General features: G+C 39.0%; 1 protein-coding gene across 1 annotated transcript in view; it reads right to left on the bottom strand.

Annotated features, from left to right (window-relative positions):
* tpcn3 (two pore segment channel 3) overlaps positions 1-18,787 on the bottom strand; it is a 29,400-nt gene extending 10,613 nt beyond the window's left edge. Inside the window, exons 1-9 of the mRNA XM_041983231.1 lie at positions 18,410-18,787; positions 17,055-17,137; positions 16,604-16,718; positions 11,727-11,855; positions 9,394-9,510; positions 8,016-8,134; positions 6,537-6,638; positions 2,489-2,615; positions 2,148-2,355 (exon numbers count right to left, since the gene is read on the bottom strand). Coding sequence (XP_041839165.1) covers positions 2,148-2,355; positions 2,489-2,615; positions 6,537-6,638; positions 8,016-8,134; positions 9,394-9,510; positions 11,727-11,855; positions 16,604-16,718; positions 17,055-17,137; positions 18,410-18,499 — 1,090 coding nt within the window. The 5' untranslated portion in view covers positions 18,500-18,787. The remainder of the gene's footprint in view (positions 1-2,147; positions 2,356-2,488; positions 2,616-6,536; positions 6,639-8,015; positions 8,135-9,393; positions 9,511-11,726; positions 11,856-16,603; positions 16,719-17,054; positions 17,138-18,409) is intronic.
* Positions 18,788-19,209: the final 422 nt, after the last annotated feature.

Raw genomic sequence — 19,209 nt, 5'->3', positions numbered from 1 at the left:
TCCTCTTTATTTACATAAACACATGCTAGGCAGCACCTCATGGAAGAGAATGAATTAACTAGACGAAAGTCTGGGGATCTCTGCTAAGACTGGTGCCCCAGTACCCAGTCCAAGATAAATGATCCAGATTTGTCAGCTTCATCCATGATGAGAATCTCCCGTTCCACCACATCCCAAAGCTGCTCTACTGGACTGAAATCTGGTGACTGTGGAGGCCGCTGGAGTCCAGTGAACTCATTGTCATGTTCTGGAAAGCAGTTGGAGATGATCTGAGCTTTGTGACATGGTGCATTATCCTGCTGGAAGTAGCATCAGAAGATGCTCCACTGTGGTCATAAAGGGATGAACACGGTCAGCAACAACACTCAGGTAGGTTGTGGTGATTAAACCAGGACACGGTGGTACTAAGGAGCCCAAAGTGGGCCAAGAAAATATCCCCCACACCATTACACCACCAGCAGCCTGAAGCATTGATCCAAGACAGGATAGGTCCATGTTTTCATGATATTTCCACAAAATTCTGAGCTGAAATGGAAACTCAGACCAGCAATGTTTCTCCATTTTCTACTGTCCAGTGTTGGTGAGTGTGTGTGAATTGTAGCCTCAGTTTCCTGTTCTTAGCTGACAGGAGGCACCCGGTGTGGTCTTCTGCTGCTGTAGCCCTTCGGCTTCAAGGTTGGACGTGTTGTGTGTTCAGAGATGCTGTTCTGTATATTTTGGTTGGAACCAGGGCTTATTTGACTTCCTGTTTCTATCATTTTCTCTTTTAACCAATTTTCTCTTTTCCAGACCGTTCTCTGTAAACCCGATGGTTGCGTGTGAAAATCCTAGTAGATCAGCAGGATCTGAAATACCCTGACCAACAACCATGCCACGTTCAAAGTCATGTAAATCCCTTTTCTTCCTCCTTCTGAGCAGGATAGCGGCCCTCGCGGGACCAGAGTTTGACACCCCTGCTCTACATACTTTAGAATAAAAATGTTTTATCTACTGTGTTATATTTGCAAAGTTTCTGTCACAACTTTCAAGATTTATTCCTCATATCTGTTCTTAAAGTCCAAACTGAACTTAAAGAGAATTTAACTCACGGCTTTCTTTGACTGATCTGTTGCAAAAAAAAAAAAAAAACAGAATTCTGAACTGATTCCAGTCAATAAGGATGTATGAACATTAAACAAATTTTCTTGACATGAAAAACACCCTAAAGATACACAGATTTTAATTGATCCATACTCTCATTAATGCTGGGCTCACACCAAACGACTTTAACAGTCGCAGACTAAAAAGGGAAGTCTTTACAAAATCTAGGAGTCTCACTGGAGTCGCAGCGCTCCCATCATCTCCATCGTTAGGTTTAAGGTGGTAATCTGAACTGTTTAATGTCAATCTTTCCCTAGTCTTGGGTCTGTGACAATATCAAATGTGTTTGATAGTATCACAAGTCACAGTGACGAAACACAAACAAGAACCAATAGATGAGCTCTGACTAAAGCAGTAAGAGATACCCTGACTGTCAGAACAACAGAAAAAAAGAAGAAAAAAAAAAAGACGAACAAGAAGCGGTGATGAAACGTTGTAAGTGGAGTCCAGAAAGAGGAGCGGATGTTATTAGAAGTAAACGTCTGCTGTGGATCATTTATGTGTTACAGTATAATAAAATAACGAATGAGAGAAGAAAAAAAACTCATTCATTCCTCCAGATGCTGATAAGTCGCTGTAACACCTGGTGGAGATGCAGAGCCACACTTAATGACGTGTAATTCCCTCCTGGAGGGAAACTCTCCCCTTGTTTGCTTTGCTGTGGGCAGATCAGCTTTGTTCCATACCAGCTGTCCAACATATTACAAAAAATACTAAAATCTAGTTGTAGTTGTGTAAATAGTGATTCACAGTCTTTGTCAAATTTCAGTCTGAGACTAGGCTGAGACTTAAAACTCTAAACATTTGTCTTTAGATGTGAGCAGGTGTGAGCTGGTAGTTTTCTAGTCTTTTGCAAAGTCTTTGCTACATACTCCTGATTTCTAAAGGACTTTAATATGTATGTATATTAAAAACCTCTCAACTACACTGCTGCTGTCCTGAGCAGGAAATTCTTGTAAAAGACATTTTTAACTAAATTATATTCTTCATGAATATATATAACGTACCGATGAAGCCTTGGTTCTTGTCGTCTGAGACGCTCCACAGAAGCTCTCTGTGAGCATTGGTCATGTTAGGATGGACCAGTCGAATGAGCTGGTTCCAGTTGGCATGGGTCACCACAGGCTGGCTGTCTTCTTCCTTGACCTCCTGCAGAACAGCGAATGCTCGCACCATCTTGTGCCGTTTGGCCCTCACCAGCTGCTGTACCTCCTCCTATTAACAAAACAGTGAGCGGTTTCAGCTCTGCTTTCAGTCAGCAGCAAAGATGCATAAATGAATATTCTTTGTTCAGTTTTTTACTGATATCTGTAAAACAGAGAACGACCACTCAGCCTGACAGCTGTACCTTCAGGTATTTCTTGTAATTGTTGTAAACAACGGCCAAGAAGACGGACATGAAGATGTATGTGTTGATGACGATGTACAAGATGAAGAAGATGGTGAAAAAAGAGCTGGCGTTGTAAGCAGGCATCCTGTCAATGAGAAGCAGAGTATAAAAGGGCCTCAGAAACAATGATAAACAGGAATTTTAAGTGCAGCTCAGAAGCTTCCCCTTTTGCTCGAGGAAGGCAAAAGTCTTCATGTGCTTTGAGGTGACGGAAACAGTCTTATCTAAATTACAACAAATGTAATTTCCACTCACAAGAGACAAAGCTATTTTAAACGTAAAACTCACACATAAAATCTTCAACGAAGAGGTTGCGGGACAACAACTAATAAAAGTGTTCAAATAAATTTTAAACTGTGCTTTTGTGTAAATTTAGAGAGAACAGAAAAAGATATTTGTTGCCTTAAAAAATGAGTAAAATAATGTTAATAATAATGAGCTTCCTTTTTATTTGGAAGCTGGCACAAAATAATAATAAAAAGAGGAAATTCATTATTCATATTTCATTATGACACAATAAACAGTTTTACTGACTCTTTGAACAGCTGTACATTTTTTGTAGAGCTTCAAAAATCATAATTAACAGAATATATTATCAATATTTCTTTAGAGTGAAAAAGGAAGATGTGGATTTACTGATATCAGGAGTTGTATACATTTTTTTATGCTGTCCTTTCTATAGTTAGATTTTATTTGTTCATTTGTTTTGCTTGTTGTTTATTTGTTGAGATCACATTTTTGTACAGGTGTTTGTCATAAAATTAGAATATTGTGAAAAAGTTGATTTATTTCAGTAATTCCATTCAAAAAATGAAACTGGTATAATGTAGACATTCATTCCTCACAGACTGACAGATTTCAAATGTTTATTTCTTTTAATTTTGATGATTATAACTAATGAAAACCCCAAATTGAGCATCTCAGGAACTTATAATATTGTGGAAAGGTTTAATAGTGAAGACACCTGGTGCCACACTCTAATCAGATAATTAACTCGAAACACCTGCAAAGGCCTTTAAATGGTCTCTCAGCCTAGTTCTGTTGGCTACACAATCATGGGGAAGACTGCTGACCTGACAGTTGTCCAAAAGACGACCACTGACACCTTGCACAAGGAGGGCAAGACACAAAAGGTCATTGCTAAAGAGGCTGGCTGTTCACAGAGCTCTGTGTCCAAGCACATTAATAAAGAGGCGAAGGGAAGGAAAAGATGTGGTAGAAAAAAGTATACATGCAAAAGGGATAACTGCACCCTGGAGAGGAGTGTGTAACAAAACCCATTCAAGAAAGTGGAGGAGATTTACAAAGAGTGGACTGCAGCTGGAGTCAGTGCTTCAGGAACCACCAGCACAGACGTATGTAAGACATGGTTTCAGCTGTCACATCCTTGTGTCAAGCCACTCTGGAACAAGAGACAGCGTCAGAAGCGTCTCACTCAGGCTAAAGACAAAAAGGACTAGACTGCTGCTGAGTGGTCCAAAGTTATGTTCTCTGATGAAAGGAAATGTTGCATGTTCTTTGGAAATCAAGCTCCCACAGTCTGGAGGAAAAGAGGAGAGGCACAGAATCCACGTTGTTTGAGTGTAAAGTTTCCAGAGTCAGTGATGGCTTGGGTGCCATGTTATCTGCTGGTGCTGGTCCACTGTGTTTTCTTAGGTCCACGGTCAACGCAGCCGTCTACCAGGAAGTTTTGGAGCACTTCCTGCTTCCTGCCGCTGACCATCTTTATGGAGATGCAGATTTCATTTTCCAACAGGACTTGGTACCTGCACACAGTGCCAAAGCTACCAGTACCTGGTTTAAGGACCATGGTATCCCTGTTCTTAACTGGCCAGTAAACTCGCCTGACCTTAAGCCCGTAGAAAATCTATGGGGTATTGTGAAGAGGAAGATGCGATACGTCAGACCCAACAATGCAGAAGAGCTGAAGGCCACTATCAGAGCAACTTGGGCTCCCATAACACCTGAGCAGTGCCACAGACTGATGGACTCCATGCCACGCCGCATTGCTGCAGTAATTCAGGCAAAAGGAGCCCCGACTAAGTATTGAGTGCCATACATGCTCATACTTTTCATGTTCATACTTTTCAGTTTGCCAATATTTCTAGAAATCCTTTTGTTGTATCGGTCTTAAGTAATATTCAGATTTTCGGGGATATTGAATTTGGGATTTTCATTAGTTGTCAGTTATAATCATCAAAATTAAAATAAACACTTTCATTCCTCACAGACTAATGGAATTACTGAAATAAATCAACCTTTTCATGATATTCTAATTTTATGACGAGCACTTATTTATTGTCTTCTATTTATTTTGTTTGGCTTCTCCTGTGGATGAATATTTTAATCATATATGGGGTATCAAATCAAATCCTTTACTAATAAGATAATTACTAAAAAAAATGTATACAGTAAATACCTGTGATAACCAAAAGTATGTTTAAAAACTTTCAGTGGGTATTGATTAAACATCTAAAAAACAATTTAAGATTTCTGATTTGATTCAGCAGAAATTCACCATTTCTAGATTGAAGGAATATAAAAAAAATACTATGTGAAGAACTAATTTAATCTGGAGTATAGCATGACGTCTCACACCGTCTCCCCGTGTTGATCTCCAGCCCTGTGTTTACCAGCCGGTCCGGCAGCACGTTCATGTATGTTCATCTGAATCGCCGCCTCCTGTCTCCCCACAGAACCCTCAACCCTCCCTACCTATAATAGGTCGGAGCATGGCATATGGCATCTCATATTTTTGAAGCAAAATAGCAAAGAACGAAACCTTCACCTGCAGACGAACAGGATCCAATAACTTCTATGTCGCTGGCAAAGAAGTTATCAGATATAGAAAGGGACATAACCCGGATTTACATTGGCCGGGTTGTTCCAAAGTGGAGGGCACTGCGAGAGCTAAAGAGGCTTCAGTTTCACTGTGAGCTAGCTCTTCTTCTGGGCAGTAAGTAACAACATAAACGTTATAAGTCAATATGTTCCACAAAATGGTGATATTGTTTTACTCAGTGTGTTTGCACTTTGAACGTTCGTTCGCAGACGAGGTGAGTTGGGGGTGGGGGAAAAGGTAGAGGGAGGTGTGGCTCATGACACACCTTGCTTTAGCCTACAGGCAGTGCACAACAGCAAACCTTGTAGTGAAACAATTTCGCTATTTGTCCCCTTAATGTTTATATATAAAACAGTCTGCATAAGAGTAATAACAGCACTGTGCAAATTAAATTATGTTAAGATACAAAACACTTGATTGTCCCTGGTGGGAAATTTGTCTTGGACTCATCGCTGAGCACATTAACACCGTCAGATATAATAACAGCACGGTATCACCCAGTCAACATTACATTCAAGTAATGCACTCAAAGTTTACATTGCTTTATCTTTAGCCCCACCCCCTACACCAGTACCAGGAAAGGCGGTCCTCGAGAGAAGTGGTCCTGCAGGCTTTAAACATTTCCTGTTGCAGCACCTGAATTAACTTAATGGGTCAATATGTTTGGACAGAACTTGACAACACGCTGTTGATGGGAGACATTTAATTTGAGTCAGGTGTGTTGGAGCAGAAAACATCTAAAACCTGCAGGACAGTCATTGATAGGGGGCACGTCAATGAGAAAATCTCAGTTCTGTTGTGCGTCTTTAAGGTAAGTATAAGCTAACAGTCATTATCATGTAGCGGGCCAACTATTGTTAATGGCAGATGTGACCAGTGGTTTGATTCCCAGTCCACATGTTGATGTGTCAACGTGCAAGATACTGGGCCACTATTTGCACCTAATGCATTCATCAGTGTGTCAGTCTGTGTATGGTTATTACATAAAAACACAGTCCATCTTCTAATATGTAAATCAACAATCTGCAGAACTAACATGTCTGTAAGAAATGTGGATTTTAAGATATCTTTAATAGGGAATTGTTTTCTATAAATGCATTTGTTAGAACACTATACAGTAAAAAAATAAACAAAAAACAAAAAACAAAAACATGGCTTCCTTACATGATGTCAGGGCTGTTGGCCGTCGTGACCAGGACGTACAGATCAAAGACAATGTCCATGTAGTTGTTGAAGTATGGTTGCCCATCTATGGTCTTCAGATTTCTGCGTAAAATGCCACAAAAAATAAATAAATAAAAATGTTATTCTAAATTCTCCCTAGGAGTGAGTGTGAGCGTGAATGGTTGTCTTTCTCCTTCTGTGCTGGCACTGTGATGAACTGGTGACCTGTCCAGGGTGTAACTGCCTCTCATCTGTTAAATGCTGGGATCGGCTCCAGCTTACTCGCGACCCGTAATGGACTAAGCAGTACAGAGACTGAATAAAGAATAAATAAAAATCACTGAACAAAAGTAGTTGTAGTCTAGGCAAAAGGGAGATGTGATGACATCACACTTTTGTCAAGTTTGGCCATTTCCATCATAAATTTTTAACAAAAAAAGCTCACATTCATTAACCAGGATCAAAACAAAACTAAAGCAGGCAGGCAGGCGAGTTCAGCAGCCGGACTCTTCTCCTGTGAGGCCATGCTGCTATGATGGATGCAGGATGTGGTTCAGCATTGTCTTGCTGAAATCTGCAAGGCCTTCCCTGAAAGAGATGTTGTCTGGATGGGAGCAGATGTTGCTCTAAAACCTCCATGTACTACTTTTCAGCATTGATGGGAGCTTCAAAAGTGCATAATATTTTCCATGAAGAGGTAAAATGTCTCAGTTTCAACATCTGATATGTTATTTATCTATTGTGAATAAAATCAGAGTTCATGAGATCTGTAAAACATTGCATTCAGTTTTTATTTGCATTTTACACAGCATCCCAACTTATGGAATTGGGGGTTGGATTTAAGTGCAGTACTGCTGATAAATTCACAATAGTTTTACAAATCACAATCAAATCTAGGTGCCAAATAAGTCTTAACCCCCAATTGTGTTGATTTAAGTGAATAGAAACAACTTAATCCCTGGAAAGAAAATGTCATTAGGGATGATACTGCCTCTGGACATGCTTTTAAGTTAAATATTAGACCAAAACTGAACTTAAAACATCTTAATAAAACTAATAAATGTTTGTTTACAGCCTGAAAAACCTGATAGATAAAGGCAAGGCATCCTTCAAGGCAACTAAAGCATTACATAAAATGATAATCTCATAACTTTTGTAAACTACAGTATTGTCATTGTTTCTGGACAGATTTAATAAAGTTTTAAATTCTGGATGGTGGGTGGATTTGTTCATCATGGCTTCCTGTTTGCAGTTTTCATGCCAAGTTAAAAGTTAAAATGTACCACACATACATGAGGGTGGCATCCATCTAAGCATTTAGACTTCCAGCAAAGAAAAAGAAGAACCGGCATTCCAGAAAACGTCCTTTTATCAAAAAACCGGATGTCTGGTGAGCAAAGATCAGTCATCCAAATCATCCAGAGAAAAAACTCTAACTTCAGAATAACAACTGTAATCAAATGACAGAAATAGGCTCACCGTTTGCCCAGCAGCTTGAGGGCCATGAGGGAGAACATGAGGACGCTGAACATGAAGAGCAGGAAGACATAGAAGATCTGAGGCAAAGCATTCCGGATGCTTCTGAACGCTCTGCGGAGCTGAACACAAACAAACACACACACACGGGCAGAGTTTATGCTTTATGCTCTCAGGGGACCGAAATGATCTGTCCTCATCCACACAGACACAAACTAATGATGCGTTAAGGCGCCATCGGACCATAAACATTTCAATATTTAGGAGCAGGAAGTTTCCCTCAAACATGGACGTTTAAAGGTTGAGGTTAACTGATGGGATAAGAGAACAAGATGTTCATGACACTGAACAAATAAATAAATAAATAAAAATACGTTTACTCTGAAATTTCTGAAGTTTGAGTTGTTTTAGATGGAGAAAAATTAACTTCTTGTTGGTCTGTTGAGCAGCAGCATTTTTCTATTTCCAAATCTCAAAATAAAATAAAATTCATTAAAACAAAATATAATAAATTGAAATAAATTAAAGTCATCATTAAAATAAAATATTTTCACTAATAAAGTAAAATAAAATTATTTATTAAAATAAATAAAGAGAAATAAAAATTAAACAAAACAAAATAAAACGCTATTAATATAAAATATTTTTACAAATAAAATAAAATAAAATAAAACACACCCTTACAGTGTCATTATGGAAAAGTGATAGATGATTTCTCTTTAGCTTTTTGTCTCCCAACCTGCGTTATAATATAAACACCGGCACAAAGTTACGATGATCATGATCAGACTGGACCACGTTTCAGTAAATTATCAAATAACCCATTTCCATCACCAAGAGCTAAATATTTATCTGATTTTAGATAATCTGGAAAAGATATTATAGCCTTTGTTTTGTTTTCATTGTTGTTTTGGATGGAAGACGGAAGAAGATTAGATCCTGGGAATTAAATAGGGAATATGAAAACACTGAACAGCTGCTGCCGGAGGTTCAGTTGCTTTGTTACACCACATTGCCTTGGTTTAGCCATCTGAAGTCACAGCCTCTGATGCTGTCCATCTGCAAGGATTGTTAAAAAAATCCCAGGATATGTCTTGAATATTTCTATCAGAATGTAATTCAGCATAAAAGGTAAAAAAAACCTTCACAGTTTCCTTCTTGCACTTCCTATGGGGGTCCCTGCTCACTCCACAAACACTAAACCATTACCTACCTAATGACTGTACTATTTTCCACAACAATGGTGCCACAGCGAAGATCTTTATTCAGGACATTTATTCAGGACAGGACAAGCAGTTCACAAACAGCCCAGTATAATGGATCTCATGGAAATGAATAAATATGTCTAAAAAGATCAGATGTGGATTTAAACGATCCTTACCTGCCGTCCCTCTGTCACATTGACCAACAGGAGAGGCCGCAGGAGTCTTGACCAGCGGACACTGTAACAGTTTGCAGTTTTTAGCGCTCCATAGATGATCATATCAATCATCGTGAGCTGGACAACACACAGAGGAGGAAAATTACTTAGTTCAATGTCTAAATGCATGATTGGTGATTGGTGGAATATTTATCCAAGTTAGTTATCCAAGTTATTTTCTCACTACTGTGAACAAGAGTTAGTAAGACATCTGAAATTTACAGTTAAAAAGTGAAACTGGTAATTAATCTTAGCAGGACTGGCAGATTGGCCACTGGCGTCCTGTGCTCTTCACACATGAGAGCAGGTTCAGACTGAGCATGTGTGATGGATGTGACAGAGTCTGGAGATGCTGTGGAGAACGTTGTGCTGCCTGCAACATCCTCCAGCATGACTGGTTTGGTAATGGGTCAGTAATGGTCTGGGGAGACATATCGTTAGAGGGCTACACAGACCTTCATGTACTAGCTAAAGGTACCCTGACTGCCATTAGGTATTGGATGAGATTCTGAGACCCACTGTCAGACGATATGCTGCTGCAGTGGGACCTGTGTTCCTTCTGATGCATGACAAGTCTTGGCGTCATGGGGCTGGGGTGTGTCAGCAGTTCATGCATGATGAAGGCATTGATGCTATGGACTGCCCTGCCCATTCACCAGACCTGAATCCAGTCCAGCACCTCTGGGACATCATGTCTCGTTTCATCCACCACCACCACATTGCACTAGAGACTATCCAGGGCCTGACTGAAGCCCTGATCCAGGTCTGAGAGGAGCTCTTTGTCAGGATAACATCCATCGTCTAATCAGGAGCATGCTCAGATGTTGTAGGGAGTGCATACAGGCACGTGGAGGCCACACACACTACTGAACCTCATTTTGAATGGTCTTGAGGAATTTCCACAGAAGTTGGGACAGTCTGTGATCTGATCTTTTCACGTTTATTTTGAGTATGATTCTGAATCCAGACCTCCATGGGTTAATGATTTTGTTTTCCATTGATGATTCTTATGTTATTTCGTTCTCAACACATATCAGTATGTAATGAATAAAGATTTTCAACTGGAATATTTCATTCATCAAGATCCAAAATGTGTCATTTAAGTGTTCCCTTTATTGTTTTGAGCAAAGTATAATTAAATTTGCCTTGCCAGATATCTTTTCATAGTTAAATATGAAGTAACAGCCTCTCAGTGCAGCCGGCCCAGGTTCAAATCTCGACCTTGGGGTCCTTTGCTGCATGTCACCCCCTTTGCATGATCCCCTTCTCTGCATATATCGATAACTGTTTGATATTTACACCATCAAAACCTCCAAAAATAGTACCAAAATGTGATATTTGTTTACATTATCAAGTGGACAGAAATCTGCTGCAACATGGCGACAGCAGAGAGGAATCTGTATGTTTTTGGCTTTCCTGCTTAAACTGCCATCATGTTTCAATTCTGCTCTTCCTTTCCCTTATTATGAGAGTCGGCTATAATTCAAGTTAGCAAGCCAGTACTCAAACAGTGAATAACCAAATCCGGCCCACTATAGTAAAGGACTAGTTAATCTTGAACTAGTTAAGCCTCCTTTAAAATGCAAGGACTATTTCAGCCTCCTTTGCAAAACCAAGTGTTTAAAAAAATGCTAATAAACTTGAACCTAAAATATGAGCAACCTACGCATAATCAGATCAAGAAAGGAAGGAAAAAAGTAAGTAAGTAAAAGTACAATGGAGTAAAATGGAGGCCTCAAGGTCTGAGTCACCAGGAAGATTTTCTGCTTTTAAAAGGCGCTGACAGGACAATATCTCTTGCTAAAGATTGCTTAACAACAACAGGCTAAAAGTCTTCTCAGCACATTCTGACTGTGCAGCTCACAGACAGGAACTCTGCTCAGCACACTGCTACTATTTCAGCTTTCACACCAAAAACAAGGAAGTTCCCTGAGTCCAAAGTGCACAACTCACCAACTTTCAGCAGGATGCATCATCATCCCAGATTCTGAGCACTTGAAAATGTTTAGTGTGACTAAATCGACAACCTGACAATCTAACTGAAATCTTAAATCACAACACACAGAAACTTCAACAACGAAAGATCATTTTGTGGGACGATAGACTGTCACTAGGAACAAAAATGTTTCTCAACAGCTTCACAGAAACAATAATATCCCTTAGATCCCAATTTATTAAAAAGTTATAGGAGTAAATTTCTTTAGTTAAAATTGCTTTTGAATATTGTAATAATAGAAAATGCAGATAATAAAGCAGGAGGAGCCTGATGCTGTAGACCAGCTCCTCGCTCTTACCGTGAGGATGACGATGATGCAGATATTTTTGGGGTCCTTCCAGAACTTATCTCGAGGAATCACCTTGGCGTAATGAACAAGTCGAAAGGCGAAGACAAGCAGACAGAGCAGCTCCACCAGCATTGTGGCCTGAAAACAACATACACGAAAACTGCTGTTACATCATGCATGACTTTCTAAGATTTATTACTGGTTTAAACTATCATCCTCAAATCAGCATATGTTATTTTTACATATAGTTCCTCTGAGTAATAACCAACTGTGCATTTGCTCTCTTTCTTCAGAAACACACTCATGAGTGGTAGCCATTTTAGAGTCCTTTTTTTTTTAAAATGCAACTTTCTGAACTTAAAAATATGCACTTCTGACTCATTTTAAAGGCACAGTGACTTTTATTATGAACATTCCTGAAGGCATCGATGCCCAGCAGCATCCTGAGGCTGAGAACCCGCACTTCACACCTTTGGTATTGAGCCTGGAACATTATAGCTGAATTTTGATTATGCACCATGTAACTTACCAGCAACTGGATATCAACACACTGGCCTTTTTGAATGCGCACCATGGCTAATTCATCAAAGAAAGGCAAGAAATTAGCAAAAGACAAAATGAAAAGAATGGGAGAAAGAATAAGAGAAAAGAAAAGAGTCAACATCAGACTGACTTTTAATGGCTGGAGAAATCTCAAAGAGACAGGATGCAAGACAGATGCTGAATTAGCCGTCGTTATGGGGAGTGTATCTGAGAAAATCTGACAAAGTTCTGTACAGCTTCTTTAATGTCTTTCAAAGTAATTTGTTAGTTTTCATTGGCTAACATGGCTAAGAGCTAAGATAGTTAGCTCTCATGCTAACACTATAATCACAACAGAGAGGCAGCAAAATTATCCTATTTTGTGAAAAAGAGAGATTTTAAGAAGTGTTCCCAGGGGTGAAAGTAAGCCGTACGGTCCGGTACTGCATACCACTAAAAGATTCACTGGCGGTACGCAGTACCAGGAAGACGGGAGAGTGGCTGCCTGCTATCAGTCTTTGTCAGGTGATGTAACGCTCGGGATAGCCACAGTGTATTGTGGATCGATCGCCATGTTGATTGCATCCTCGCAAACAACTGTGCATTGTTTTTGCCTGCATTACAATCTTTGATAAAATGGTTAGAAAAGTAGGCCGGTTTCCTGCTTGTAAAAAAGGCTTTGGGCGGCAGGTTGAGGATGTAACTGCGGCGTTGGATGGCCTGGGTCGCAATGGTGAGAGGAAAGGACATCACTTTCAACTCTGTATCTCCCTTCATGAGTGTTTGCTCTCGGCATTTTCATGAAGGTAAGTAGGAGAGTTTTTTTGTTGTTGCTGTTTTCATTGTTCAAAGCCTGGTACACACATAATGATTTCTGGGCTGTTTTTGTCTCGGTTTTGCCTCTTCCTGACCTGGAACAAGGAAGTAAATAAAGTCCGTGTTCACGCCGTCTCCAGTCTGTTATTTTTTTCAGTTCTGGCTTTTTCTGTTAACAATAGTCCCAAGACCACCATCATTCCCTCGTCCTATATATACTCTTCCATGCTGTGTGTTGTGTTTTCCAATTGTTGCTATGTTTCTTCTTCTACGTTTTGACGTTTGTCCGGCTCGGAGGACTAGATTGTAGATCAGTTGCGGGACAGCATCATCGTGTGTGTTGTTCTATGATTACATTTTCAGAGCACACCACACACAATATGATCAAAACTGATTTTTTTTAATCCTCACGTGTGAGGTCTCCACCAGATAAAAAATCTCATGAGATTGAAAAAATCGTTATGCTTGTACCAGGCCTTAGTAATGTTAATGAATATGCTTTTTTTTTTGCTTTCTAAAGTCGCAAACTAGAGGCAAAGAGGGAAGGAAATAGAAATGGGTACATCTCTTTATGCTTGATCAGTGTTTATTTTATTTAATCATCTTATAACAAAACGTCACAGAGTGAATGATTTTAAAGATACAGGTAAATACCAAGAGTGCTCTGTGAGATCTGATGAGATGGTCAACTGGTTGGATTAAGAGGTTAAGATTGGATGCTTCCATTACATTTCACAATGTTAACTAGTTTTTTAATAACACCAAATATGTGATTGCAGGTCAGCCAGCTTATGAAATGATGAAGGCTCAGATTGTGCACCATCCCTGCTTCTAGGACACACATCAGTTGCACCTACAAATGCTGCACCCTCTGCAAGACAAAGTAGACGGATCAGCTGAGGAAAGAGGCACTGCAAGCAGCAGAGATGAGATCCACCAGGATACGGACACTGGAGAGCTACAGACCATGAAGACAACACCTGATGCTCCTCACTTAGTCAGCAACTAAGTGAGGAGGAACATCACACAACATTTTTTAAGTCTTTTTGACTCTATGTTGCATCTCTTAAGTGCATAAATAATCAGTGTCAGTTTTGAAAACGAAAATTACATTAAATTTGAATTACATTAAAAAATCTTGAGGAGATAAACACTGAATAGAATAAATGATTGTTAATCAAATGAGAAGCTTGACAGTTTTACTTTTTCATTTAAGTTTTTATTGAAATTCTCAGAATAAACAGTAGCAGCACAACAGTAAACATAAAATTTCAATAAAAGAAAATACAGGATATGCAGACATGATATAATAAAAACACTGAAGTTGTGGTATAATATCTTCAAGTCATGTAGTGAGAATTTCATATCTTTGCATGGCAGTTTCAACACTGAAACAATATAACGTGCAATTGTGCTAAAAACAGTGCAAACTATGTGCAAATCTGTCAACAAGAGGAACAATGAGAGCAGATCCAAAAGTCTTCTTTAGCTGTTGCAGGCTGTAGACCTCCATGATGACCCAGAGCTTCAGTGGAGAATCAGTCAGGTGCTGAGAGAGCAGGACCTGTAGACACACACTGGCAGACAGACAACAACCGTTTACAACAGTGTTCAACCGTTTGCTATATTTAGCTTAATTTATAAGGATGTCTATGTTATTACAGTTTCTGGTTTACAAGCTGATGCCAGACTGACATGTTAGCTTAAGTAACTATCTTGTATGAAAACATGGTAGGATTATTAGATAATTTAAAACTTTTTCTGAGTTATGTAATATAAATATGAAGTTGTTTCTTTTGCAGCATTGTAATACACATGAATCATTTATGCTCAGAGTTTAAATAAGTAAAGAAAATCAGACAAAACAAGTAAAGTGACTCTAACCACCAGTCACAACTTCACTTAACAGCAGGTTAGCTTACCTTTACAGTGACACTGTGTTGTGCAGTCCTGCAATGGAAATGTGACCAGATCCTGCACCCAGCCATTCCTGAAATGTCCGCGAGCTTCCGGAGATTTGTAGTTTCTGAACGGTTCATACATGTAAGCACTGATACCATAAACGAGGTTGGACGTAGTGATGTAGCATCGGAGCTTCATTCTTTAACTTTGAGGTTGTAAGGATCTATGTTACTGATTGTTGACAATTTTGCCAAATATGGATCCCTGACCTCCTTGATAAGTTTGTCTCTGTACGGTTTCCTCTCGTTATTCTTATTTTTATCCATATTGGCGACTGAGTAAACAGTTTTAAAATGTACTACTAACTAAAATACTGCTCTTCATGTTGCTATTATATCCGGGGTGCAATCAATATGGCTTAGGCACTGTTCCTAAGTCCTCAGTAAGAAAAGTAGACATTGGCTGTCCTAAAAATCGCTAGAAGTCGCTACTTAGCATCATCACCCTAGTACATATAGCCTAGTACTATATATAGTACATATTTTGCTGCCATAAAGAGGGATGTAGTGGGAAAGACAAAAATTGATAAAAAAGAGACAACCTAAAAATGTTTAGAACAGCAATAAATAAATAAATAGAATAAAATACATAATAAATAAAAAAATATTCTATAAATATTTTCTTTATTTTTTTAATTCAGTTTTTTTTTTGTTTGTTTTTTAATTAGGAGTCTGGAGCAAGTCAGAACACTTAACTTTTTAAATATTTTTGTCCACACTCTTCATTAATAGACATTACTATATGACGGTAAGTCAGCACAGGATCATCCAGCAGCAGCTTTGCACGTTTCATTTTCAGCCTGGTCATGAAACAGAGGTGAACGTCGGCTGTTTTGAATACAGCTGGGAACTCCCCTGTGTATGACGAGGGGTCTGCGCAGTCCCCGCTCCTCAATGGGAGGAGTAAACTATGTTCATTCACGTTAGTCTCCAAAAGTCTCCAATAATTCCAGAAAAAGTCACTAGATTTGTCGTTAGTCACTTAGTTAGTCAAAACAAAAAAAAATTGAAAACTCGCTAAATATAGCAACAAAGTCGCTTAGTTGGCAACTGGGCTTAGCCGTTTTAAGCAAACCCTGGTCTGCTTCCAGGGATATTCTGGTCCGTTTGGAGCAGTGTGAACACCCAGTTGGATTATGGTGTGGTTTAAAGAAGCAAACTCTGGTCAGCTTGAAAACCAATGGTTTGAGTCTGCTTGGATCAGAGTCAGTTAACTCTGATCCAATCCGCTGACAGTGTGAAAGCTAACGCACCATCCAGCAGAACAAAAGAGAGTATGTGGCGTATAACTCAACGTGCTGTAACATGGCGGATAGCTCGCTGCCCAATAAATGAGCCGAATTTTGTATCAGAAATATCACCCCCCAGGGAGTAGCTGTTGTAACTGCACAAAATTGTTAAGGTGGTTTAGTCGGCTTGCGTAAAGTATAGTGTGAAAGCAAACCAAGCCACATGAAGATGCACACACTTTTGGAATTTCCCTGCCTAATTGAACCGAGTCCCCTGGATTATCATGGTGTGAATGTGCCCTAAATCTATTTGATACAAATATGCCTTTTGTGAATCAGCTAGAGGAAGCTTTCATACCCATATTGGCAGAGGGAGGACAGCCGGTTCCTCGAAGATGGCCAAAGACAGATTGACCAGGATGAAGAAGTAGAGGATCACCTTCAGGGCCCAGTGATTGTAGAGCTGATACAACCTAGAAAAAGAACAGCACATTTAGTTTTATATTTTATTAATTATATAATTAGCTTATGATCTTTAACTTGTCTGTAAACCAAGTTTTCATCTTGATTTCTAATGTTTTTCCATGCATGATGAACATGGCCTTGGATTTCAATAGTCGCTCTACTAAAACTTTGTTAGATGTGCAGAATTGAAAATGTCTGAAAGGATCTATCTTCTGCTATTCATCTTCCAGGATGATTATACAGGAAATACAAATACAAAACAGCAGATCAGGAGTGGTCAATAATGACAAGAAATTTCTCGAAGGTACAAACTTTATGGGTAAATGTTTAAATGCATATCTCACCTGACAGCCTGGGGGGACGTGTCAAAGTAGATGTTTCTGTTGTACTGGGCATCTGACACATAAATGGCAGCAAGATCAAAATCCTGAAAGACACAGGTTCATATTCATTTACAGCTGATTTTGCCTATTTTTCTTTTTAACTTTCATGTCTAAATTCCTATTCAAACTCTGATCATATGATACATTCTTGATGAAGATAAGTCTTTCCCTTCTTTTCTTGTGTTTCTTGGCTCATGCAGTTTTTTCTCTTCTTATTGTTTCCCTTCAGTAAACGTTTATTTGGAGGAGTTTCTCCACAAATCCCTGTTTGACACAGCCTCCTTCAAACGGTTGATTTTGAGAGGTTTCTCCTACTTGAACTCTGGGAAGTGCTCTGATGTGGGCTGTAAAGAGCTGATTTTTCTGCCTGATTACTGTTGAAGCTTTTCTCTGTCACAGAAGGAACTCTTGGTCTTCACCTCCTCAGATGGTCTTCACTTCCATCATAGTTTGATCCTTTTGGGGCTTGCTCAGGAAGAAAAATCAAAGCTCTTCAAAACTCTCTGAGTTGACCTTCCTTTATAATAATATTGGGCTGATACTAATCAGACAATTTGCAGATGACCAATGTTTACTCAGTGCAACACAACTGATGGTGCGAAACACACAAAGAAATCAACAAGTTTACTCATAATAAATCTAACAAATAAAAACGACTCTGGGTGATGACTTAATGGGGATATTTAAGAGATGAACTATATGAAGATATCATAAATGAAAATGGTCCCCACTCTGATGAATTTCAGATATCAAACATATTTGAGCTTTTTCATCATTATTTTACCGTTTCAATGTCTTCGGATTTAATTCTAAAATGTAAACAAACATATTTAATAATATGCATTTAAAAAAAACACCCTTTCTCAAGATAGCTGCTTAATATAAATCAGGATCTTATGTCAAGGTTTAAATTTAAAACAAATAAAAACTAAAGATTAGATAAATAAAATGATTGGCTGTGTGTCTATAAGACTTTGTGTTATTGTATATCATTGTAAATGTTGATATTTCATTTCAAAGACTTGAAAACGTTTAATCAGCGAATCAAAAATTTCGATTTAGCTCTCACTGATGTTGAAGTTTTTTTCAGAGACGATCGAAGAAGCTAGAAACATCTGGTCAAGTGTTTTTATTCGCTTTTTGTTTCGCTGCTTTATGAGGCTGAAAGGACAAGAGTCCGTCAGTTTACTGCTGTCATGTGGAAATGGCTGAGCAGGCATGTCTGAAAACAGAAAACCTGCAAAAACTTTTACACACATGGAAACAGAGAACATAATTTCCCAAGAAGGATCAGCTGTGCGCCACCCGACTCTCACCTCTTTGGTTTTTGGAGGATTCCCTCCGTTTGGAATTCCTTTTCCTGCAGACTCGGCAGGAATGTTTTCGATCTTCTCTGGCTCTGACATTTCCGACACAGTTTCAGCGCTTCCCAAAACTTTTACCTAAACTTTGTAATTCTTCTGGCCAAGTTTCCAAACTTTTAGTGGCAAGCTTTGAGATTCTGGCTCTAATCGAAGAATACGGAGAAAAAAATTATTATTATTTTTTTTTAATTAATTCCACTTTTTTGGTAGAAACGTCAGCACAGTGCGTCCATCGCCCGGGATCCACATCAGATGTTTTCCTCTTCTCTACACATAAAAGAGGTCTGGGCGATATCCACCCCAGCCTCAGGATGGCTGAACTGTTCCAAGACGCTGCTACTACTGCTTTAATAAACATGGACTTGTGCTGCCTTCAAGGACTAAAGGATTAAACCCACCCGTAAGACGTGGAAAGATACATTTGACTATTCAAGATAACATGTGTCAAAGTATAGCTGTACATGGGCAATTATTTAATTTTATGTTGTCAGAAATTGTGGATAAAAAAACATATATGGAGGTAGAGAGAGAGAGAGAGAGAGAGAGAGAGAGAGAGAGAGAGGAGGGATCCATTAGGTCGTTAAGTTAAAATCGCTTTTTCTGAAATTAGTCGGAGACATGGAAGGCAGCACAAAGCATCATGTGACTTACAGCAGGATAACGGAAACGGAGAAATGGGGACGGCTTAATAAATTACACGCAAAGAACGTAGTTCTACATATTATATTTAAGATAAAACAAAAGAACATTGT

Source organism: Melanotaenia boesemani, chromosome 4, assembly GCF_017639745.1.
Source record: "Melanotaenia boesemani isolate fMelBoe1 chromosome 4, fMelBoe1.pri, whole genome shotgun sequence".
Taxonomy (NCBI): Eukaryota; Metazoa; Chordata; class Actinopteri; order Atheriniformes; family Melanotaeniidae; genus Melanotaenia; species Melanotaenia boesemani.
The sequence above is the reverse complement of the archived record's forward strand: the minus strand, read 5'-3'. Positions and strand labels throughout refer to the sequence as shown.